We start from the raw sequence: 27,389 nt of genomic DNA on the forward strand, positions 1-27,389 counted from the left end.
ACAGCAAATTCAAAATGGGAAGCATTGAAAGAATTTATCTTGGAAGCTACTAGGCTCTACATACCAATTAAGTAATATTGTTCAAGGTTTAGGCCTAAATGGATGTCAGATGAACTAATGAGACATGTGGCAGAGAAGAAAAATACATGGGATACATATGAATTAATGGGTGACATGGAAGCCTATGATAGATATAAGCTGGTCTGTAACCAAGTCACAAAGGAGATTAGGCAGGCAAAGGCAGATTATGAGAAATCCTTGGCAAAGGATGCAAAGAAAAACAACAAAGAGTTCTTTACCTATGTAAACTCTAGAAGGAAAGGGATGAATCAGATTGATCCACTGGATATTGATGGTTCAACTGTTGATGATCCTGCTCAGCTGGCTAACAAACTAAATGAGTATTTTGCATCTACATTCACCCATGAGGAGTTATTCAGGGAGAGGAATGCCAGAGGTGAGTTAAACTCTGGCAGTGAGCTGGATGATTTTGTAATAACTGAGAGGAAAGTGGAGGAGAAATTGTTGAAGATAAACATAAGAAAGGCCCCCAGGGTGGACCGGATCTATCCAGTTATATTAAAGGAGGCAGCAAGGAAGTAAGCAAACCCTTAGCCATAATTATGAGAGCTTCTTTGGACTCAGGGGACGTACCCATGGACTTGAGATGTGCAAATGTGACCCCAATTCACAAAGGAGGATCAAAGGGCAACACGAATTATAGACCTGTTACTTTAACTTTTGTTCCAGGAAAATTAATGGAGGCACTGGTTAAAGAAGCATTGCAGGATCATCTAATCAAGACTTCAGTTATAGCTCGGACACAGCATGGGTTTGTTAAGGGGAAGTCTTGCCTGACTAATTTGATTGGATACTATGATGTAGTCACAAAGGAACTGGATACGAAGAATAACTTTTATATCATATATTTAGATCTTAGAAAGGTTTTTGATACTGTTGCACATGGAGCAGTGTGACATTGGAGGCAAAATTGCTGTTATGGATAAAGGGATGGTTGAGTGGGAGAAGACAGAGTGGTAATCAGTGGACACTGCTCGTCGTGGACTAATGTTATTAGTGGAGTCCCTCAGGGTTCAGTGTTGGGCCCATTGTTGTTTTCTGTATTTATAAATGATAATCGATGATGGTATATCAAGCTTAATGTCCAAGTTTGTAGATGATACAAAGGTTGGCAGGGTTGTTAAGGATGCTACTGACAGTATGCTGCTGCAACAGGATCTGGAAAGGTTGAGCAGATGGGCTGAGAGGTGGCAAATGAAGTTTAACATTGACAAATGTAAAGTACTACATATGGGAAACAGCAACCCCAGAGCAACGTATCAACTCTGTGGTACTACACTGACAGTGGTAGAGAATGAAAAGGACATGGGGGGGTTATTGTGCAGGCAGATATGAAGTTCTCTCAGCAGTGCAGACAGGCTGCAAGAGTAGCTCATTGGGGTCTTGTCAGTGATATACAGGGATAAGGAGGTGATCATCCCCTTATATAAGGCAATGGTTAGGCCACACCTTGAATACTGTATACAGGTGTGGAGGTCTCATTTTAAGACGGATGTAGAGCTGTTGGAACGAGTACAGAAAAGGGCAGCAAGATTAGTGAATGGAACAAAGGATTGCTCTTATGAAGAAAGGCTTAAATTTTGCAAATTACAGTGTCTGGAGAATAGGCACTTGCGAGGTGATCTGATTGAGGTGTATAAATCCTTGAATGGCTTGGGCATGCTCAGTGCTGATGGAATTCTTCCTCTTGCTCAGAATAATCATTTGAGAGGGCATAAATTCAAATTGAGGAAAGACAGATGTAGGATAGATGTGCAGAAGTTTGCCTTTAGCCAGCGGGTGGTTGGTGGTGGAACAGACTGCCATCCTTTGTACCACATCCAACTAATGTTATTTTTGGAGATGTGCCTAAATAAATTTAAGGCTGAGCTGGACAGGTACTTGGAACGAAAGGGGGGGTGAAATGGGAGCGTGTTTTTTTTTTTTTTTTTTTTTTTTATGACATCATGTATTCAAAGAATGCTTCCCATTTTGAATTAATCTTGGAAGCTACTAGGCTTTTCATTTCAACAAAGAAATATTGTTCAATATATAGGCCTAAATGGATGTCAGGTGAACTAATTAGACATGTGACAGAGAAGAAAAATGCATGGGACACATATAAATTAACATGTGACAAGAAATTTTTGTCAAAGGATGCAAAGAAAAACAACAAAGAGTTCTTTACTTATGTAAACTCTAGAAGGAAGGGGATGAATCAGATTGGTCCACTTGATATCGATGGTTCAAATGTTGATGATCCTGCTCAGATAGCTAACAAACTAAATGAATATTTTGCATCAACATTCACACATGAGGGGTTATTCAGGGAGGGGAATGCCAGAGGTGTATTGAACTCTGGCAATAAACTAGATAATCTTGTAATAACTGAGAGTAAAGTGGAGGAGAAATTGTTGAAGATAAACACAAGAAAGGCACCTGGGGTGGATGGAATCTATCCAGTTATATTAAAGAAGGTGGCAAAGGAAGTAAGCAAACCCTTAGCCATAATTATGAGAGCTTCCCTGGACCTAGGGGAGGTATCCATGGACTGGAGATGTGCAAATGTGATCCCAATCCACAAAGGCAGATCAAAGGGAGACAGGTAATTACAGACCTGTTAGTTTATCTTCTGTTCCAGGGAAATTAATGGAGGCACTGGTTAAAGAAGCAGTGCAGGATAATCTAATCAAGACTTCAGTTGTATCTTGGACACAGCATGGGTTTGTTAAGGGGAAGTCTTGTCTGACTAATTTGATTGGATACGATGATATCGTCACAAAGGGACTGGATGCGAAGAATAACTTTGATATCATATATTTGGATCCTAGAAAAGCCTTTGATACTGTTGCACCTGGAAGACTGTTTCACAAATTGGAGCAATATAACGTTTGATTCAAATTGCTGCTATGGATAAAGGGATGGTTGAGTGGGAGAAGACAGAGTGGTAATCAATGGACGCTGCTCTTCGTGGACTAGTGTTATTAGTGGAGTCCCTCAGGATTCAGTGTTGGGTGCATTGTTGTTTTCTGTATTTATAAATGATACTGATGATGGTATATCAGGCTTAATGTCCAAGTTTGCAGATGATACGAGGGTTGGCAGGCTTGTTAATGACACTAATGACAGTACACTGCTGCAACGGGATCTAGAAAAGTTGAGCAGATTGGCTGAGAGGTGGCAAATGAAGTTTAACATTGACAAATATAAAGTACTACATATGCGAAGCAGTAATCCCAGAGGAACTTATCAACTCTGTGGTACCACACCGACAGTGGTAGAGAATGAAAAGGACCTGGGGGGGGGTAATTGTTCAGGCAGATATGAAGTTTTCTGAGCAGTGCAAACAGTCTGCAAGAGTAGCTCATAGTGCCTTGTCAATGATATACAGGAATTTTACTAGCAGGGATAAGGAGGTGATTATCCCCTTGTATAAGGCAATGGTCAGACCCCACCTTGAGTACACTGTATACAGGTCTTGAGGCCTCATTTTAAGGAGGATGTAGAGCTGTTGGAACGAGTGCAGAGAAAGGCAACAAGATTAGTGAATGCTGTTCACTAATCCTGTTCACTAAACAAAGGGTTGCTGTTACAAAGAAAGGCTTAAGTTTTGCAAGTTACAGTGTCTGGAGACTAGCACCTGCGAGGTGATCTGATTGAGGTGTATAAAGCCTTGAATGATTTGAGCATGCCCAATGTTGATGGGATTCTTCCTCTGGCTCAGAATAATCACCTGAGAGGGCATAAATTCAAATTTATGCCCTCTCAGGTGGTTAGGAGATAGATGTGCAGAAGTTTGCCTTTAGCCAGTGGGTGGTTGATTTCTGGAACAAACTTCCATCTGTTGTTGTAGAAGTTGATAGCTTAAATAGATTCAAGGCAGAACTTGACAAACATTTGGAGCAAGTGGATGGGTTAAATAAAGGTTTTTTTTTTTGGCTGATGCTATATAAGCTTGCGTTCTTGCATCCTGTGCCTATGCTAATGATATTGGCAAGTACAGATATAGGGATATTGGATTCCCAGTGTGTTAAGGCTGATTACATTGAAATTAAAATTAAATTCATCTCTTTTGTTATAGACATCTTTTGTATTAGGGAAGATTTCTATTTATAAATCCAATTAATTGGCCACATTATCTGAGTTATTAGTTTTTCCAGGTTAAAACATAATAGAGTAAAATTTATATAACAAAATAATAGTGTCTACAGGGTGTCCCAAAATTCACTGCATATTTTGGTGAAACTGTGATTTTCAAATATATTTCATTACGACAAGTATATTTATTCTTTTTTACATTAAACATAAGTATTTGTAATATGTTAGAGCTGTTATTATACTTTTTATTAATTTTTTAATGTTTTCTTTTCAGACCCATAGTATATGATGAATGTTCAAAAGCGAATTTTTGTTGTAACATCCCGAATCAAAGGAATGAAGTTTTATGAAATTAGGGAAAGATATTCAAGGAGATTTCATAGTCCCGGTCCTATGGACAATGCGATTCATGCAATGGTGAATAAGTTTAAAATAACTGAGTCTGTACATGACGAGGAGAGATGTGGATGCCCAAGGACAGCCCGTGAAAGCATTGAATCAATTCGAGAAATATTCAAAGAGGACCCAGAATTATCAGTTAGGTAGGGATCTTGGAGACAGTATTTCATTCACAGAATTTTGCATTCAACATGAAAAAGCCCTACCACATCCAACTGTTGCATGACCTGCATGAAGAAGATTTTCCATATCGAGCAGCAATGTGTGCAGGACCTGGGGAAGTCTGCCAGGGACAAAAGTTGATGAAATTATAGAGCAGATATCATCTTTTAAGGGCACAAAAGGTGATATTGTTGTACATGTTGGCACTAATGACCTTAAGAGTAAGAGATCTGCAGATTTACTTAACAAGTATAGGTCAATGCTGAAAAAAAGTTGCGAAAAAAAGTTCTTAGGGTTAAACTTGAAAGTGTCTGCAATTATGCCCAGGCACGACAGGAGGGAGTATATAATGAGAGCATTGTCAATCAATTCGGCCCTAGAGAGATTGTGCAAGGCTCACAGGGTAGAAAATTTTTTTTCAGTGTGGTCTGTGCCTGCTAACAGGAGAGATTGCTTCTACATGGATGGGATACACTTAAATAGAAAGAGTGCAAGGATATTTGCTGATGCTATCGAGGCAATGTTAGGCGGGTCGGAAAACTGCTAGTTTGGGGGGGGGAATTCACAGACTAAAAGATTAATGGTAGCCACAGACAGAAGCAAAAGTCATTCTTGCACTGCTTCTATTGTAATGAGCAGCAGCCTAGAGAGCAAGTTACTGGGGATTTCAAGAGCTGCTGGGAGTCATAAGGGTAACTAAGAGTAAGAACAAGTGCATGTATACTTGCATGTACACTAATGCTAGAAGTATAGTAAATAAAATCGATGAATTTTAAGTGCTGATCAAGACATCAAAGGCAGATATTGTTCGGATATCAGAGACATGGTGTCACACAGATATAAGCAGTGCAGAATGGGAATTTGGGGAGTACAATGTGTACAGAAAGGATAGACAGGGTAATAAGGGAGAAGGGGTTATGATGTTAGTTAGGAAACACATAAAATCTAAGGAAGTGCATCCAGTTGACACTTGTGGACAGTGCAATGTTGAGTCAGTTTCGAGTGACATAAACACTGGGAAAGGGAAAATGAGAGTAGGAGTATGTTATAGGCCTAATGACACTGATGAGTACGATGAACAGTTGTACAGAAAAATAGAATGGACCAGTAAATCAGAATGTATTGTAATGTGGGATTTTAACTTTCCAGATATTGACTGGAATTAAAATATGTTTAACTTGTGGATTGGTCACTCGCACACTAGCAAGATTTGTGGATTTATTGGAGGATTGTTTTATACGGCAACATGTTCGAGGGGAAACAGAGGGAGTAATACCCTTGATCTGATTATCAGCAGTGATTATTCATGCATTAAGAATTTGCAGATAAAGGAACCACTAGCTGACAGTGTACTGATGTGGGATTTACTTAAAGATGTTACTACCATCAAGGGTAAAGAGAAGGGTTTTGTTTTCGTAAAGGTGACTACAGAGGTCTCAGACAGTTTTTAAATTCTATAGAGTGGGATCAACTGAAGGTGTTACCAATGGTGAATTCTAAATGGGAAGCCTTCAGGGACTTCATCTTGGAGGCTACTAGGCTTTTCATACCAACTAAGAAATACTGTTCAAGGTTCAGGCCTAAATGGATGTTGGATGAATTAATGAGGCTTGTGGCAGAGAAAAAAAAAAAATGCAAGGGATGCACATAAATTATCAGGCGACACAGAAGCCTACAACAGATATAAGGTAATCTTTAATCAAGTTACAAAGGAGGTTAAGCAGGCGAAGGCAGATTACAAGAAATCTTTGGCAAAGGACGCAAAGAAAAACAGCAAAGAGTTGTTTACTAATGTAAACTCTAGAAGAAAGGGAATGAATCAAATTGGTCCACTTAACATAGACGGTTCGACAATTGATGATCCTGCTCAAGTAGCTGATAAACTGAATGAGTATTTTGCATCTACATTCACACATGAGGAGTTATTCAAGGAGGCGAATGCCGAAGTTTATCAAACTCTAACAGGGAGCTAAGTGATTTTGTGATAACTGAGGAAAGTGGAGGAGAAATTTTTTAAGTTAAACATAAAAAAGATACCTGGGACAAATGAAATCTATCCAATTATAATGAAGGAGGCGGCAAGGAAAGTGAGCAAACCATTAGCCATAATTATGATAGCATCCTTAGAGTCAGGGGAGGTACCCATGGACTGGAGATGTGCAAATGTATCCCCAGTTCACAGAGGGGGTCAAAGGGTGACACAAATAATTATAGACCTCTCAGTTTAACTTCTGCTTCAGGGAAAATAATGGAGTCACTGGTTAAAGAGGTGATACAGGATCACTTACACAAGACAGCAGCAATAGTTCAGACGCAGCATGGGTTTGTCAAGGGGAAGTCTTGTCTGACCAATTTGATTGGATACTACGATGTGGTCACAAAATAACTGGATGCAAAAAATAATTTTGATATCATATACTTGGATTTCAGGAAAGTTTTTGTTACTGTTGCACATGGACGACTGCTGTACAAATTTTAGCGGTATGGCATTAAAGGCAAGCTACTGCAATGGATAAAGGGATGGTTGAGTGGGAGATGGTAGAGAGTTGTAATAAATGAACACTGCTCTATGTGGACTAATGTTATTAACACATTCCCCCAGGGTTCAGTGCTGGGCCCATTGTTGTTTTGTGTATTTATCAATGATATCGATGAAGGTATATCAGACTTAATGTCCAAGTTTGCAGATGTTGGTTAGTTTGCAAAGGTTGGTAGAGTTGTTAATAACATTGAACACAGTAGGCTACTGCAACAGGATCTAGAAAAGTTAAGCAGATGGGCTGAGAAGTGGCAATTGAAGCTTAACATTGACAAATGAAAAGTACTCCATACGGGTAGCAGTAACCTAAGAGAAATGTACCAACTGTGTGGTACTACACTCAGGGAGGTGGAGAATGGAAAAGACCTGGGGGTAATTGTGCAGTCAGATATTGAGGTTCTCTGAGCAGTACAGACGGGCTGCCAGAGCAGGTCATGGAGTTTTGTCAATGATATATAGGAATTTTGCTAGCAGAGACAAGGAGGTGATTATCCCTTTGTATAAGGCATGGTGAGCCCACACCTTGAGTACTGTATACAGGTCTGGAGGCCTCATTTTAGGAAGGATGTAGAGTTGCTAGAACGAGTACAAAGAAGGGCAACAAGATTGGTGAGAGGAACAAAGGGGTGCTTAAGTTCTGCAAGTTGCAGCTTCTGGAGACTAGCACCTGCGAGGTGATCTGATTGAGGTGTATAAGGCCTTGAATGGTCTGAGTAGGCTCAATGCTGACGGGATAGTTCCGCTTGCTCAGACTAAGAACCTGAAGGGGCATAGATACAATTTGAGGAAAGACGGTTGTAGAATAGAAGTGCAGAAATTTGCCTTTAGCCAATGGGTAGTTGATTGCTGGAACAGACTTCCACCTGTTGTTGTGGAATTTGAAAGCTTAAATAAATTTAAGGCTGAACTAGACAAACATTTTGAGTTGACTGGATGGGTGAAATGGGGTGTTTTTTTTTTTTTTTTTTTGTTGTTTTTTTTTTTTTTTTTTTTTGGCTTATGCTGTTATCAGCTTGTTTCTTGCATCATATGCCTCAACTAATGGTAACTTGTCAATCAAGTCCAAAATACCTCACTGAAATATCCTTGAAAATCTTTCCCTAATTTCACAAAACTTCATTCCTTTGATGTGGGATGTTACAAAAAAAATTCACTCTTGATCATTTATCATGAATTATGGGTCTGGAAAGAAAACATTAAAAAATTAATAAAAATTATAATAACATCTCTAAGACATTATAAATACTTATGCTTTATGTAAAAAAAATAAATATACTTGTCGTAATGAAATTTATTTGAAATTACACTGTTTCACCAAAATACGCAGTGGCTTTTGGGACACCCAGTATATATATATATACTGGGTGCCACAAAGTGTGTGTGTATATATAACACACACACACACACACACACACACAGTGATGAGCTGTGAATATTTTAACAATGGGCTTGGAATTTTTGATGTGAAACACCCTTTCAGAGTAAATCTGATTGGTCACAGAAGTGACGTCAACCGTGGCATCTGCCAGTGGCGCTTCCCATGCTTACACCAATAGTCTGTGCAGAGCACTCACTAGTAGTATGATTAGAGTGCGCGACGAATTTTTCGTGACTGAAAAATAGTACGATATCTCGAGTTCTAACTGTTTAGAATTTTTGAATAGTATGACATCACAATCATACTTTCTGTATGATTATGACATCATGTATGATTGCAAGTATATTGTCATATGACGCAACAATACAAAGATTTAGCAACAATTTCTTTTTTTGTCTTGCATTTTCATTACATTCCATTGTTAGGTGCTCTGAACAGCTAGGTGCATATGTCATTTCAACTAAAAGATCAGGTACCTTGATTGACACTGTTTTCAGAGACGGATACTTGCAGTAGCAAGTATGTCTCTTACTTTAGTTATCATAAATCCATTGTATCTTGTCTTCCAGAAATTATGGAAATTTGTGAATGATCAATAAAATATTTACAATACAAAAGCTCTTTTATTTCATAATCAATATACAGTTGTTCCCCCATATCTGCTGATTCAGTTACCCATGGTTAACCACGGAAATAAAAAAGTCGCTGCGGGTAATAAAAAATTACCCGCATTCGGAAATAAAAAAGAAAAAACTTGCCACATACTACTTGCATGTCCAATACGATGCTTCCCTTTATTTTTTAAAATATCTTGTATGGTTTGGTCACCAACATTATAATGGTTCTTTATAGAGATTTAACGGATGCACCATTTTCAAACTTTTGAAAATTTTCAAGTTTTTGTTTAATTTTAAAGCACAACTCTTGCATTTGCCCATCATTTTTGCGATTTCTAAACAAAAAAAAAAAAAAAAAAAGTTACTGTAAAAAAAAAAAAAAAAAATTCCAACATCCCTGACAAAAGTTATGAAAAAATTTGTCCTTTTGCTGTGCGATGGAACACAACAATCAATGTGACGCACCTATGGTCTCTCTTTTTTTGTTTTGAGCAATAGGTGTGAAGACAGTGGGAGTTGCAAGATAATAGGTACACTAATCTCCATATGACGACTTATAACGCCGGTTCTTGTCGCTTATTTATGACTTGCAAAACATTTGTTTATACCTATTCTAGTTATTACTTGAATTTTATAATTTCTGGTTGGGTTTTTTTTTTTTTTAATTTGGAGTCTTGAAGTGTTCCGATTAATCCTTTTCCTGGTAAATCAAGAGTCTGCTGTACTTTATCATTACCTTATTTAATGTTAATGTCTTACTGTGTGTTTAATTTATCAATTAAACTTTATTATACGTATGTATTATACGTATTATACATATGTACGTATGTACATACGTATAATTTATTGTACGTATGTACATACGTATAATTTATTGTATGTATGTACAAGAAAATCACGTTATATATGGGGTCAGCAGGTGTTCGCTTATATCCACGGTAGGTCTTGGAACGTATCCCCTGCGGATACAGAGGTCTTACTGTATACAAATTAAAATATTTAAAAGAAATGCAAAGGATGTTTTGCATAAAACCATCTACTGAGAGTGCTCTGAAGATGTGCGACTTTTTTATTTATTTTTTTATTTTTACAAGTAGGGAAATATAAGGGCTGTCTATGCTTAAATATTATTAGTCTGGGTGCGAGGTTAGCCTGTGCAGACATTGCTCCTTAAAGCTCTTCAAACAGAGAAGTTTTTCCTGATTTATTTTCTGCTTTATTAGTTTAAATTGTCATATTAACTTATTTTCTAGAGTAGCTTTATATCCCTAGTTACGATACTTAGTTTAAAGTTTAACTTAGACAGAGATTTCGTAGATATTACTTAGTATCGGTAACGGTATCAAATCCACGTGTCACAAATTGAACGAGAGGTCTTTTAACCAAATTTAGTCGATTTATTAACCAATTGTTATATCAAATTATCTTCTATAAGTAGATTATAGACCTAGTCAGGATCCTTAGTTTATTCTAAATTGAGATAGCGAGATTTCGAAGCTAATCAATACTTACGAGTCCGTAGAAATACCGTTCGTGAATTCCCGCCATTTTTACACGATAGCATAAGCTTAGTGTAGTATACTGCATAATATAATATTGTCAATTAATCAGTAAATCTATTAATCTTGATAAACTTTATTGTCAATTAAATTGTATTTTTAACTCTATAAATATATATAACGACTTAATCGTAACAAATAATTAATACATAACTATAGTGGTACACGTGATACGGAAGTTGTATAAAGGGAACACTAGATACCAAAAAAAAAAAAAAAAAATATATATATATATATATATATATATAACATAACTGTTTTGGGATATAACTTAAGGATTTAATTTTTGTTTTAAATTTTATTGAATTAAATTGGAATCATGACTCTGACCAGAGCAGCAAAGCAAAAGGCTCAAGCTAATGGGAGTGCTGTGGTTCGGGGGAGAACTGAGGGGGGCAGTTGCCCTCTGAATTACAGTCTATTAAAATGCACTGTTTGCTTGATGTTTGCGGAGCAGTCGGGTACGGGACATGATACTGCCAAGGGGGATGTCTTTGTGTGTGCACGATGTAAGGAGTGCAAGGAAATCAGGCGACAACTCAGTGTTGTTATGGGCCTTTATGAGACCTTGAAGGACAGGGTGGATGCCCTCGAAGGAAATAAATTGAGGGGCCCATCAAGCTCTCAGCTGCCCACATCAACGCCAGAGCTTGCACTTGGTCATCAGGCAACACAGGGGCAGCCCCCTAGGCAGAATGCGCTGGTCCCACAGGAACTAGTAGTTGTTGGTGACTCTATTGTCAGGGAAACGGGGAACATGCTTTGTAAAAAGGATAGGTGGAATAGGACCAGGGTATGTCTGCCAGGGGCAAAGGTTGATGACGTTGTAGAGCGGATATCATCTTTTAAGGGCACAAAAGGTGATATAGTTGTACACGTTGGCACTAATGATATTAAGAGTAGGAGACCGGCGGAATTACTTAGCAAGTACAGGTCACTGTTGAAAAAAAGCCGTGAATTAGGGTTGAACTTGAAAGTGTCTGCAATTCTGCCCAGACACGATAGGAGGGAGTATATGATGAGAGCCTTGTCGATCAATTCGGCCCTGGAGGGATTGTGCAAGGCTCAAGGGGTAGAATTTTTTTCAGCCTGGACTGTACTTGTTAACAGGATAGATTGCTTCTACAGGGATGGGATACACTTAAATAGAAAGGGTGCAAGAATTTTTGCTGATGCTGTCGAGGCAGTGTTAGGTGGGTCGGAAAACTGCTAGTTGGGGGGGATACAAGGACTAATAGATTAACAGTAGCCACTGGCAGAGGTGGAAGTGATTCTTGCACTGCTTCTATTCAAATGAGCAGAAGTCTGAAAAACAAGATGCAGGATATTTCAGAGACTGCTGGTAGTCATTGCGTTACAAGTAAACACATGGGTTGTGTTAGGGTAGCTAAGAATAGAAACAGGTGCATGTATACCTGCGTGTACACCAATGCTAGGAGTTTGGTAAATAAATTTGATGAATTTGAGGTATTGCTCAAAACATCAAAGGCAGATATTGTTGGGATATCAGAGACGTGGTGTCACACAGATATAAGTAATGCGGAACTGGAATTTGGGGAATACAATGTATATAGAAAGGATAGACAGGACAGGAGGGGAGGAGGGGTTATGCTATTAATTAAGAAACACATAAAGTCAAAGGAAGTGAAGCCAGTTGACATCGATGGACAGGGCAGTGTCGAGTCAGTTTGGTGTGACATAAGCATAGGGAAATCAAAATTGAGAGTAGGAGTGTGCTATAGGCCTAATGACTCTGATGAGTATAATAATATATTGTACAGGGAAATAGAGTGGGCCAGTAAATCAGAGAGTCTTATACTGGGGGATTTTAATTTCCCAGATATTGACTGGAATTTGTGGGTTGGTCACTCGCACACTAGCAAGGCTTTTGTGGATTTATTGGATGATTGTTTTCTACATCAGCATGTTCGTGAGGCAACAAGAGGGAGCAATACTCTTGATCTGATTATCAGTAGTGATTCTTCATGCATTAAAAACCTGCAGATAAATGAACCACTAGGTGGCAGTGATCACAGTGTGTTGAAGTGGGATTTACTCAAGGAGGTAACTACCATCAGAGGTAAAGGGAAGGGTTTTTGTTTTCGTAAAGGCGACTATGATGGTCTGAGACAGTATTTAAATTCTATACAGTGGGACCAACTGATGATGTTACCAACAGCAAACTCAAAATGGGAAGCATTCAAGGAACTAATCTTGGTGGCTACCAGGCTTTACATACCAACTAAGAAATATTGTTCAAGGTTTAGGCCTAAATGGTTGTCAGATGGACTAATGAGACATGTGGCAGAGAAGAAAAATGCATGGGATACATACAAATTAATGGGTGACATGGAAGCCTATGATAGATATAAGTTGGTCTGTAACCAAGTCACAAAGGAGATTAGGCAGGCAAAGGCAGACTACGAAAAATCCTTGGCAAAGGATGCAAAGAAAAACAGAAAGAAGTTCTTTACATACTTGAACTCGAGAAGGAAAGGGATGAATCAGATTGGTCCACTGGATATTGATGGTTCAACAGTTGAGGATCCTGCTCAGGTGGCTAACAATCTAAACGAGTATTTTGCATCTACATTCACGCATGAGGAGTTATTCAGGAAGGAGAATGATGTAGGTAAAGTAAACATTGGCAGTGAGCTTGGATGATTTTGTAATAACTGAGAGGAAAGTGGAGGAGAGATTGTTGAGGATAAACATAAAAAAGGCACCTGGGGTGGATGGGATCTATCCAGTTATATTAAAGGAGGCAGCAAAGGAAGTATGCAAACCCCTAGCCATAATTATGAGAGCTTCTTTGGACTCAGGGGAGGTACCCATAGACTGGAGATGTGCAAATGTAACCCCAATTCACAAAGGAGGATCAAAGGCTGACACAAGTAATTATAGACCTGTTAGTTTAACTTCTGTTCCAGGTAAATTAATGGAGGCACTGGTTAAAGAAGCACTGCAGGATCATCTAGACAAGAATTCAGTTATAGCTCAGACGCAGCATGGTTTTGTTAAGGGCAGGTCTTGCCTGACCAATTTGATTGGATACTATGATGTAGTCACAAAAGAACTGGATGCAGGGAATAACTTTGATATTATATATTTGGATCTTAGAAAGGCTTTTGATACTGTTGCACATGGAAGACTGCTGCACAAATTGGAGCAGTGTGGCATTGGAGGCAAATTGCTGCTATGGATAAGGGGATGGTTGAGTGGCAGAAGACAGAGAGTGGTAATCAATGGACACTGCTCAACGTGGACTAATGTTATTAGTGGAGTTCCTCAAGGTTCAGTGTTGGGTCCATTGTTGTTTTCGGTGTTTATGAATGATATTGATGATGGGATATCAAGTTTAATGTCTAAGTTTGCAGATGATACAAAGGTTGGCAGGGTCGTTAAGGACACTACTGACGCTATGCTGCTGCAACAGGATCTGGAAAGGTTGAACAGATGGGCTGAGAGGTGGCAAATGAAGTTTAACATTGACAAATGTAAAGTACTACATATGGGTAACAGTAACCCCAGAGCAATGTATCAACTCTGCGGTACTACACTGACAGTGGTGGAGAATGAAAAGGACCTGGGGGTAATTGTGCAGGCAGATATGAAGTTCTCTGAGCAGTGCAGACGAGCTGCAAGAGTAGCTCATGGTGTCTTGTCAATGATATACAGGAATTTTTCTAGCAGGGATAAGGAGGTGATTATTCCCTTGTATAAGGCAATGGTTAGGCCACATCTTGAGTACTGTATACAGGTCTGGAGGCCTCATTTCAAGAAGGATGTAGAGCTGCTGGAACGGGTACAGAGAAGGGCAACAAGATTAGTAAATGGAACAAAGGGTTGCTCTTACGAAGAAAGGCTTAAGTTTTGCAAATTACAGAGTCTGGAGACTAGGCACCGGCGAGGTGATCTGATAGAGGTGTATAAGGCTTTGAATGGTTTGAGCATGCTCAATGCCAATGGGATTCTTCATCTTTCTCAGAATAATCACCTCAGAGGGCATAAATTCAAATTGAGGAAGGACGGATGTCGGATAGATGTGCGGAAATTTGCCTTTGGCCAGCGGGTGGTTGGTTGGTGGAACCGACTTCCATCACTTGTTGTTGAAGTTGATAGCCTAAACAAATTTAAAGCTCAACTGGACAGGTATTTCGAACGAACGGAGGGGTGAAATGGGAGAGGGTTTTTTTTTTTTTTTGGCTGATGCTGAATAAGCTTGCTTTCTTGCATCATATGCCTCTACTAATGCTAATGCTAATAATAGATACATTTTTTTTTCCATGATAAAATTTTAATATTGCAAATAAAAATGACATGAAAATATTTCACATATTACAAATAACAAACTATCACAAAACATTCTAGAATATAAAAACAAATATTACATAATAAAGAAACTGTTCTAGAAATGGTACACAAAAATCACGGATTACATAAAAAAATTATTACACAAATATTCAAGAAAAACTTATTCTAAAAATTTCCATATAGAATTTACTTTAATATTTGTTATCAGATCTTCTGCTTTGCTCAATAACTGAGCGATGATTACAGAGGAAAGATTTGACGTAACGATCTGGATCAAATTGAAGCAATGGTTTTCCATATAGAAATTAGATGTATGGTCATTACATATCTGCAACATGTTTAATTGTCAAAGATGTTATTTTTATCGTTATGATATTTATTACGGTGAAAGCTCCTCAGTTTCGGCACTGCTAATCGCACTGGTTTCAAGGATATTTCTGGCTTTTTTAATTGAAAAGGGAATTTCACTTGATTTTAAAGATAAACTGTCTTCGACAAAATCTCTAAAATCATTAATTTTAATTTCATATTTTATTAGAAAACTTAAATTTCTTATTCGTTTTTCATGCCATGAAGACTATGGTTCTTCCGTATTCCACGATTTTGGGTAAACATATGTTTAAATTTTCTTTATTTAATTTAAAATTACTCTGTTGCATTAATAACTGATCCTTTAAGGATAAAACAATGCAGTTTAATAACTTGTCGTGAGGTAATTTTTTAAATGTATTCTTACTTTCAATTTTGATTCATTCAAATTCTTTTGACTTTAACGTACTTTCAACTTTAGCTTTATAATTTCCTTCAGAATTTTTCAAATTAGCAATAGCATTGATAGTTCAAAGAATTAATTTATATGCTTTTACTGTAGTGATGCTGCAACTTTTCAAAACTTCTGGAAGGTAAGAGACTTCCTGCAGGTGTTGATCATTTGTGCTAAATCATTAAGAAATCCCAGATTTAAAAGTCGGTTTAATAATCCCGAATATTTAACTTCTGGTTCCAAATGGTTGCACAGAGCGGGATAATTCTTCCAAAGTGCAGTTATCGTCCGCAGTCTACAAGCTGCCCATCTGGGCCCAAACACCTGACTGACATTTATAATTTCCACTTCAAGTTCTTTGGCAGTCATCCTCAATCAATCACAGTGGTTTTTTGGAGATTGGTAATATAATGCATACAGTTTTTTGTTTTTGTTTTTTAATTATTGCCTCTATGCCATTATGTTTTGGAACATGTGTGCCTAAAGAAGTTTCACTTCAAAACTACAGTAGTAGTGTGAAAGGCATCATTACAGTGAAGGCCTCGATGCAGTTTCAAAATCTGCCAACATTTCATCTTTGGAAAGTTTATTTAATATCATAGTTGCACTCATCCCCCCCACCCCTTTGATGGCTCTACTGTCACTAGTTCTTTGAATATTGTCCAAACTGTCAGAATCGCTCGGATATTCAGTTGTTGTGACCATGTAAACTTAAGCAGGAGAAATTTACTGAAAGGCATGGATCACTCACTTCTCCAAAAAACAGATGACTGCTTTCAGGAGAAGGGGAACCTCAATACAGGTTGACAAGAGGCTATTATCTGTGTTGGGAATTTGCCTTAATCTTCTAACTGGCTACGGAAAGCATATTATACCACATACCGATATCGCGACTTATCGGTATGTGGGATAGGTGGCTGCATTGGTTTTACGGGCACCGCTAAAATTACGGAACGGTAATCCCTTTAACCCTTTCTAATTGCCTAAAGGTGGGAATAATACATACAAAGTTAAATCTCTTGTAATCTATTTGTTATATGGAAATTTTCTTCATTTTATGGAAACTATTTTAAATGTAATTACCAAGGGGAATTAAAAAAAATTCACAATAAAGAAGTTTGTTAAACAGAGGTCTGCTATAATTAAATCGAAATGAAGCAGCTTTAAAACACATAATTGGTCCATTGTGCCATTAAAATGCTGGAGATGGGATCCTGCTCACCCCACCATAGTTCCGGCTCTGTATACTCAATAATTGATTTCAGGATTTCATTTGTAAAATAAGTGATCGTTTCAGTGATGGGCTCTTGCGAGCCCACTATAGCTCACCACTGTGTGTGTGTGTGTGTGGTAGAATTGATAAGTCTGTCAAAAAGTGCTAAGATGGATGCGTAAATTACACAAAATGTCATAACTAATAGAAGGATAGCAAAAATTGGAGATATTATAGGCGTGAGAAAGAATGTGAATATCCTATTTGATATAATGAATTAAACAAAATTATAAGCTGAATTGCAAAGCCAATTAGATAGAAGGGAACTGTAAAGCAAAAATGATTAAATTGATATAAGGAGTAGTAGTCAACATCAGATATGGGCGGGTAATTATGGTTATAGGTCCAAAAATGGGGTAGAGAAATTATGAAATTAAAATCTGATATTAGCTAAATGTAAATATTCATACATAATCAGATATATATATATATATATATATAGACAAAAAAGTTATCAGTGTATTTGGTAGGGGGAGCTGAGCTATCAGGTGTAATAACCATGGAAGAATTGAGAGCACCTGTATGCTAACAAGCAAATTACCTGAAATAAAATGCAATTAACATAAGCATAATTATTGTAAGTACCTAAAGCTCTGGGTCCTCGGACTTTAACTACTTCTTCTAGGGGTCGGCAGTGAAAATCGTAGGAGTCACCCCTAATAAGCCTCTCTCTCTCTCTCTCTCTCTCTCTCTCTCTCTCTATATATATATATATATATATATATATATATATATATATATACTACTAATTATATATACTACTTATTTTGCACTCTCTCTCTCTCTCTCTCTCTCTCTATATATATATATATATATATATCTTACTACTCTCTCTATATATTTTACTACTTATTTTGCACTCTCAGAGAGAGTGCAAAATAAGTAGTAAAAAAAACCATGTTTATTATGATATAAACAAAACACTACGAATGGAAGTTTGAAATAAAAATGAGGTATAGAATTTACATCTCTAAGGGTAAAGCACTCTAAAAAAGAAAATAAAATATATATGTATTGTATTGTATGTATATGAATGTATTTTATAAGATAATGGAAATGTAAGAAGTTTGAAACACAGGAAATAAATAAGAGAACAAAACAGGAAATTATTTCTGATGCAAAGTAGATTAATGATTGCACATGCATTGATATTCAAGGAGGGTTAGGGTTCATATATGAATGGCAAAAATTTTAGAAATAAAGAATTTGTCAAGTCTAAAGAATGGGCATTAAAACAATAAAGCACATTGATACAAAACAGAAATTAAAAGTTAGACTGCAATGGCTAGCATCTCAGGAAACTATAGCCATCACAATCTATCTGGGATGTACATGGTGTTTTGACCCTCTCTATCCATGTAAGCAATAGAAGGTCCAAAGTTTATTAGCAAATGTCTAAGATTATCAGCGCATAAGGAAGGTAGTCCCGATGCTGTGTGAATGATAATAGATTTTAATTTATTAGATAATTATTAAAATATCTCTGAATACATAGCAAGATAAGTTGAAATGCATAATAATATGTCAGCATAATTGAAATACTAAATAAGATCTAATAGTGGAATGTAGGAAAGGGAAAAAAGAACTAATAAGAGTAAAATAAGGAAGATAAAAGTACTAAAAATTGTGCTAAGGGTGGTAAAAAAAAAAAAGTGCCAGAAAACTGTTAAAGAAAGATATGTACTCAAGCATGTTGGGTGGCATAAAATACAACTTCTTATATAGAGAGAGTGAAGTAGTAATTTTTAGTAATAAGAAATTTATGGTTAGTAGTAAGTAGTATATATGTGTAAAGATATGGGTGGGAACCAGTCTTTGGGAATAGGAAGGGTAAAATTATTTATAAATGAGAAAATAATGGAAGAATAGATAATAGTAAGAATAGATTCGTTTCACCATCAAATTTCTTTAACACAATGAACAGAAAAAAAAGTTAAGATAGTATGTAGAAAAAGTGGTTAAAATTCATGTGCAAGGGAAGCATAACTGCCCAATTCCAAAGAGAGGGGGGGGCACCCTTGCTTAGTGAATAGTTAGTGTGGGGGGAGGGAATGTTGATACCATACACTAAAGTATTTATTGAAATAGGACAAGTGGAAAAAAAAAATTATAATTTTAGAGCAGTGTGATTCATATTTGCAGCTAAAAGAACAGAAATTTAGAGGAATTTGAAAAACAAGTCATGTTTTTAAATCCTCTAACACTACATTCTTCATTTAGTATACAGTAGTTCCTAATTTTAAAGGCCTCCGTAGCCGAGTGGTCAGGAGCGGGAGTGCAGTAGCACACGCTCTTTGAGTAGACTGGGGTTCAAGCTCCTGACTTCTGAATACGGTCGATCTGCCAACCCGCACTGGACCAGCGTGGCAGATTATGGGCCATTTCCCTCAGCATGAATTGTTGAGGAGGCTTCCATCCTGCAGTGGGTTGATAATGGCTGCACTTTACCTTTTTTTTTTTTTTTAGTTCCTAATTTTAAAATTATGGTGAAGAATTATAACTCAGAGGCTTCTAGTTGTTGCTGTTAATTTTGATTTTAACATCTTTAAAAGCAACCCACCTCTCTATTCTGCATATTTAAATTTTCATGTGTAAATGATTAAATTAAAAGAAGGAAGACTAATAAGTTAAAGACCATTAAAAAAGGCTGCCTCTTTGAAGTACACTTCACTGAGTGTGTCAGCTTGCCTATTGGTTACAAAACATGAATTTAGCATGGTGAAAAACCAAAATGGAAAGAAGCAAACTAATCTTTTTTGTAAGAATACATTGTCAACTGCTATATTATGAAATTTAAGCATGGAAGATAGGGTTTTTCATTTTATGATATAACAATTAAAAGTGTTCTTTCAAAAAGATTAGTTCTCTTCTTACCATTTTTATCATATTACATTTATCTCATTGTGTTAAATCTGTCTTCTAATTTATTCATTTCCACATAAAAATTTAAATATGCAGATAGGTTTTGTTTTTAAAGATGTTTTTAAAAAACTGCCATTTAAAAATTATCTTAAATTTTGAATACTGGCTTTATTAAATGAGTGAATGGAAAGGGTGGTTGATAGGTTTTGTTTTTAAAGATGTTTTTAAAAAACTGCCATTTAAAAATTATCTTAAATTTTGAACACTGGCTTTATTAAATGAGTGAATGGGAAGGGTGGTTTTACTTTTATGCATTGAATTTTTAATCTCTGAATATTGTTAACATTCTTCTATGTATATTGTAACTTTTTAGTAAATTAAATTTTTTTATCAGTTTCATCTGTAGACTTCCCAAATATATGGGATTATGATAACTGGACAATGCCTCCCTTTAATTCTCACTCAACTTGTTTGCCATTAAACAGAGTTTAAAAAACTTGTATGCTGTTTCCTTCATTAGCCATAATACTGATAAACAATGATTATTCATCCAGATGTATTTTCACCATGTAAATTATTTTCAGACCTTATGAAACTGTATTTCAAGGCATTACTTCTAAAAGATTTAATCTGAATTAGTATTGGCATAATTATGGGCATAAATGAATGATGGATGATATAATCAAATGATTTGTTGCAATCAAAAAAATCAAATAATTTGCTGTAATTGAAATAATGATTGTGACTTCTCGATTATATCCATCACCAATATGAATGTTTGGTTTGGAATTTGTACTTCAACCAATAGTACATTTGTGAATACAACTTTCTGTTAGCATAGTTACATTTTATTTCTGTTCTTTTATTGTATGAATCCTAATGTAAATACAGGCTGGCCTCGATTAACGCGATTAATTCGTCCTGCGAGCGCATCATGCAAAACGAAACGCGTTAATCGAATATAATTATCAATAGGAAAAATTATAATTGGTCCTTGACCTTCTGGAATGTCCATAAACAATTTTAAAAATACCTTTTAAATAACTTTTTAACTGTATACAATGTAAAAGATAATGAAAATAATTATGGAATTAAATGTTTATTGCATAAAACAGCGGTTTCCAAACTGTGCGTCGTGGAATATTTTAAATTTTCGAGGGAAACACAGCGATACTTGACATCTGTCGGACACCGCGCAAACTACTAGCTCGAGGTAGTTCACAGTTTCAGCATTTCTTACTTTCAGCATTTCTTCAGTAGTTAGGTCTAAACTTAAGTTGTTTGGTTCTAACTACTAAACGGAACTGTTAGGTATTTCTTTTGGTCTGGGTGCGCCTTGAAAAAATTACTGAGACACTAAGGGCGCTGTGAACCGAGAAAGTTTGGGAACCTCTGACATAAAATTTTTTTTTACACAATGAAGAAATGACTGTTGCGGAAATATTTGAACAATGTTGACTTTCTCTTTTCATCAATCAATTTCCGATAGCTGACAACAATTTTCTCTGGGCCCTGGCAAAATAAATATCGCAAAGAACCTCAAACCTTTTGTTTGAGGTTCTCTGCGATATGAAAGATTTCATCTAAATCTTTTACCGTTATCTCCTTTGTGGTAACATTTTCATCTGGTTCATTTAAAAATTTGAATTTTTATGCAAGTGTGCATTGACTTTATTAGCAGGAGACAAACAAGTAACATGCCTTCTTCCGATGGTTAATGGAACACACCGAGGCGGACAGCAGGCAAACGTTTGTTTATTGACTGTATGACTCGCGGTAAGCTTAATGCGCGATTCAAATCTTTTTCAACTATCGCATAAAAAAAAAAAGATCACGTTAACTGGAAATTTGCATCGTGTAAAGCGAAAAGTGGTATAATTTTTCAAATAGCGTTAACTGAAAATTGCGTTAATCGAACTCGCGTTATGCGAGGCCTGGCTGTATTGATCTTTTTTGACTTTTTGCACAAAGTTATCCTATTATGGAATTTTATGCTAATTATTATATGATATTCTGTTTATATTTACAATCACATAGATTAGAGGAGTTTACAACTAATTATTTTGACATGAATGCAATCTTTAACCATATTTAACTCAGATGCACATCCTATTGCACTCCCTTCTTGCTTGACCTTGCATCTATATTATGTCCAGTGCTGTGCAATACCCTCTAGCGTGTGGCTGTCTCTCTGCATTTTATAAGATGTGATAGTTTCAATAAAGATAATTATATAATATGGATAAGCTAATTTTATTTCATAACTTCAGAAAGTTAATGGTTCATTTTTCCTATTTAATTTGAAACTGAATGATAATTTAAAAATTTTGGTATTTGAGATTGATCACTTTGTTTTTAAAGATTGCAGGCAGTGTTGTGATGGAACTAGATAGAACTGTGGCAGCTCAGGCATTAGAACAAGAGGATCGACGAAATGTTTTTCAAGTTTCTAATGGAAAAAAGTAATTTTTAGTTATTAAAGCTGAATTATTTTTAAAAATTTTTATTGAATAAATACCCATCTGCAAATGTTTTTCTTTTTTCTCCTTAATTGTATAAAAAACAAACTTGATTATTGGATTTGACAACATGAGATTTTTTTCTCTCAGATTAAGGGATTATAATATTCTGCATCTTATTGTTTAATATTATTTTCCTTCAGTACAGCCACTTAATTAAATTAGTTATTCATCTATATTCTTTTTCACATGTGTGTACTTCTTCAATTGTATTTTAGATATTTGAAGATCACATATGCCAGCTCCAGATACCTAAAATACCAAAAGTACAGTCAAAACTCTTTATAGTGACCCTTCTTGTTAACATCCCGGCATGTTATAACAACTTCAACAACTTCAAGATTTAGGCCTAAATGGATGTCAGATGAACTAATTGGACATGTGGCAGAGAAGAAAAATGCATGGGATACATATAAATTAACAGGTGACACAGAAGCTTATGATAGATATAAGCTGGTCTGAAAGGAGGTTAGGCAGGCAAAGGCAGATTACGAGAAATCTTTAGCAAAGGATGCAAAGAAAAACAGCAAAGAGTTCTTTACTTATGTAAACTCTAGAAGGAAGGGGTTGAATCAGATTGGTTCACTTGATATCGAGGGTTCAACTGTTGATAACACTGCTCAGGTAGGTAACAAATTAAATGAATATTTTGCATCTACATTCACACATGAGGAGTTATTCAGAGAGGGGAATGCCAGAGGTGAATTAAACTCTGGCAGTGAACCAGATTATTTTGTAATAACTGAGAGCAAAGTGGGGGAGAATTTGTTGAAGATAAATATAAGAAAGACATGTGGGGTGGATGGAATCTATCCAGTTATATTAAAGGAGGCAGCAAAGGAAGTAAGCAAACCCTTAGCCATAATTATGAGAGCTTCCTTGGACTCAGGGGAGGTACCCATGGACCGGAAATGTGCAAATGTGACCCCAATCCACAAAAGAGGATCAAAGGGAGACATAGGTAATTACAGACCTGTTAGTTTAACTTCTGTTCCAGGGAAATTAATAGAAGCACTCGTTAAAGAAGCATTGCAGGATCATCTAGACAAGACTTTGGTTATAGCTCGGACATAAGGTCTGGGTTTGTTTTTGGTTATAGCTCGGACACAGCATGGGTTTGTTAAGGGGAAGTCTTGTCTGACCAATTTGACTGGATACTATGATGTAGTCACAAAGAAACTGGATGCAAAGAATAATTTTGATATCGTATATTTGGATCTTAGAAAGGCTTTTGATACTGTTGCACTTAGAAGACTGCTGCACAAATTAGATCAGTGTGGCATTGGAATCAAATTGCTGCTATGGATAAAGGGATGGTTGAGAGGGAGAAGACAGAGTGGTAATCAAAGGACACTGCTCTTCTTGGACGAATGTTATTAGTGGAGTGCCCCAGGGTTCAGTGTTGGGTGCATTGTTGTTTTCTGTTTTCATTAATGATATTGATGATGGTATATCAGGCTTAATGTCCAAGTTTGCAGACGATACGAAAGTCGGCAGGGTTGTTAATGATGACACTAATGACAGTACACTGCTGCAATAGGATCTATAAAAGTTGAGCAGATGGGCTGAGAGATGGCAACTGAAGTTTAACATTTGACAAATGTAAAGTACTGCATATTGGAAGCAGTAACCCCAGAGTAACATATCAACTGTGTGGTACTACACTGACAGTGATAAGAGAGTGAAAAGGACCTGGGCAGGCAGATATGAAGTTTACTGAGCAGTACAGGTCTGCAAGAGTAGCTCATGATGTCTTGTCAATGATGTACAGGAATTTTTCTAGCAGGGATAAGGAGGTGATTATCCCCTTGTATAAGGCAATGGTCAGGCCACACCTTGAGTACTGTATAAGGTCTGGAGGCCTCATTTTAGGAAGGATGTAGAGCTGCTGGAGCAAGTGCAGAGAAGGGCTACAAGATTAGTGAATGGAATAAAGGGTTGCTGTTACGAAGAAAAGCTTAAGTTTTGCAAATTACAGTGTCTGGAGACTAGGGACCTGTGAGGTGATATGATTGAGGTGTATAAAGCCTTGAATGGTTTGAGCATACTCAGCGCTGATGGGATTCTTGCTCTTGCTCAGAATAATCACCTGAAAGGGCATAAATTCAAATTGAGGAAAGGCAGTTGTAGGATAGATGTGCGGAAGTTTGCCTTTAGCCAGTGAGTGGTTGATTTCTGGAACAAACTTAATAGATTCAAGGCAGAACTAGACAAACATTTGGAGCAAGTGTATGATAAGAAGGTGTGTGTGTGGGGTTTTTTTTTTTTTTTTTTGGCTGATGCTATATAAGCTTGCTTTCTTGCATCATGTGCCCTTGATAATGCTAACTTATTTTAGGTCCTGGAAAATTTCCCATAAATATAATGCTATTTTACATTAGGTTTATGGGAAAAAGTGACCCAGAAATTTCCCCCACACCCTCATGTTTTTTTGGGTTATAATATCACATTTCACAATAACTCATCATTAATTTCAAATTTATTGAAGTTAATGATGAGCTTGCAGGCTGACCACAAGAAATCACTCATGATTTCTACACTCAATATCAATTTCTCCTGCTCATTGGTGTAATGAAATTAACTTTTATTAGAAGTATATTTAATTGTACAGTATGTGTTGTAGGTGCTATGTTTATCAGTATGGCTCCTGTGAAGCTTTATTTTGCCAATTGCAGAGAGAGAGAGAGAGAAAATTAAGATTTTGAAAGTATTAGATAATGCATGTATGTACATTCTAAGACAATACTGACATTGCCAAACAGTTTGGCATTCCTTTGAAAGGTACTCTTGGAATGGCCAATGATGATGCGTGCAAGAAACAGTACCATAGATGGAAGTATTTTAAAAACTAAAACAGAATCTTTTGTGTGTCGAATGAAATTTGAAGATTGCAAGCTTTCCAGAAATTTAGGACTCATTGTGGGCTCTCTTTCAGAAAGGTGTAGGAAAAGTGCAGCTGTTAATACTGAATCTACAATGGAATGGAAGAAGAATCATTTCAAAAATGTCTTTTTGGCATATGACCAGAACGTTTTCAATGCTGACGAAACTGGACTTTTTTTTTTTTTTCTTAAGTTGCTTACATTTAAAGGTAGAAAGGTAGTGGAGATAAAAAAAGGCCAAACAGTTGATTACTATTTACTAAGCAGCAAGCATGTCTGACACAGAGAAAACTCAGAAGCCTCATTGCTATAAAGGTTTGAAAACATTGCTGACCTTGTATTGAGCAAACAAAAAAGCCATGATGTCATCAGAAATCTATGAAGAACGGGTCTGAGACATCAGTTCTTTAGCTTTGATTAAGGTACAGTCCAGTGCTTTAAGAAAAATCATCAAACAATGCTATTTAAAAAAATTTTTATCTTGAAAGCAAAACAATATGAAATCTAAGCGATGTAGGCAATGTATTTGTAACAGTTTATTATCAGAAATGAAAATGTGGTTATATTGCTGTTGAATTAAACTTAGGAAACACTTGAACCACAAAATAAATACTATACCGCAAATTAATTAATCCCACTAAAATTAAAATTACAGTTGCTCAGAGCGAAACGGATACAAAAATATAGATTGTAACAGGTTTAATAACAGGAAATATACATATATTAGATTAGATACATAAAGCTTTCGGTTATCTAGTTAACCTTCTTCAGTTGATATGAAATGACAGTTAGAATGGAGGCGTGTACTGCCAATCTGGTACGTGAAGCACATTGCTAATTGTTTAAGGTTGAAGCCTGTGGTTGTGATGTATGTGGAGGTGGCGAGTGCTTGTCAATGGACAGGATCGTTGCTTCGGTGAGAGGGTGGACTTGACAACCGGTTCCGGTTCACTGAGGTATTGGAGCATTTGATGTTTAACGATTCTAACCAGGCACGGCGCAGATAATGGCGGGACTTATCCACAATCACGACATCGCGGTGTGGGTCTATGTCATGGTGGGTTGCCCAGACGTGCTCAGCAATAGCTGAGTGCTCCACATCCACTAAGCGGATCGCTCTTTTGTGTTCGGAAAGGTGTTTTTCGAGCCGTCTCCCAGTTTCCCCGAAGTAGCAGCTAGTGCAGTCACGGCAAGAGATGTGGTAGACCAATCCGCTTTGTAGTAGGGTGGGGACAGGTGTTTTCACTTTGGAGATGAGGGATCGTAATTTCCTGCCTGAGAGTTGCACGCACTTTATCCCATGTGATTTTAAGATTCTATAGACCTGTTGTGATAGGTTTGGGTAGTATGGGATAAAGGTGCTCGTGGTTGAGTCACCACCTTGGATGTTTCTGTTGGTCGCTACGTGGTCGCGTGCCTGTAGGTCACACCTGTCAAGGGTATTGATGGGATAGTAAGGTCTGCCTTGACTTTAGCGATTTCTGTGCGCCTCTCATTTACAGAGCTAGAGTGTGTCCAGGCGCGAGTTAGTAAGGTTCGTGCAGTGGCAAGAAGATGGCTATGCACGTGTGCTGACCGGAAGTTGGTAAATTGGCCAGCGCACACAGGTTTACGATGGACTGTTGTCTTCAAGCATGTGCCCTTGCACCGGACAAGGGTGTCTAAGTATGGTATGGTGTTGTTTGACTCTAGCTCGATCGTGAATTTTATGAAAGGTGACAGAGAGTTGAGGTGGGCTAAGATTCGGTCACCTGAATTTCTGGAGATAACTACGAACACATCATCCACATAGCGACACCAAAAGGCAATGGGATCTGGTACGTCTGTAAATGCACGACCCTCTAACTCCTCCATCGCGATGTTTGCCGTGACCGAACTAACTGGGGAACCCATGGCTGTGCCGTGTACCTGCTGGTAAATGGAGTCGTTAATCTATTAATCTATAACTCTATTAATCCCATTAA

At 37.0% G+C, this 27,389-nt stretch overlaps 1 protein-coding gene across 1 annotated transcript in view; it reads left to right on the forward strand.

Moving 5' to 3' along the window:
• LOC150080676 (DCC-interacting protein 13-alpha-like) overlaps positions 1-27,389 on the forward strand; it is a gene marked incomplete in the record, with an annotated part of 341,505 nt that overhangs the window by 178,146 nt on the left and 135,970 nt on the right. The window contains 1 exon segment of the mRNA XM_090381733.1: positions 22,386-22,486. Within this exon segment, the coding sequence (XP_090237859.1) occupies positions 22,386-22,486 (101 nt within the window).

Source organism: Mastigoproctus giganteus, chromosome 9 (genome assembly GCF_048544385.1).
Source record: "Mastigoproctus giganteus isolate SK-2022 chromosome 9, ASM4854438v1, whole genome shotgun sequence".
In the NCBI taxonomy this organism is placed as follows: Eukaryota; Metazoa; Arthropoda; class Arachnida; order Uropygi; family Thelyphonidae; genus Mastigoproctus; species Mastigoproctus giganteus.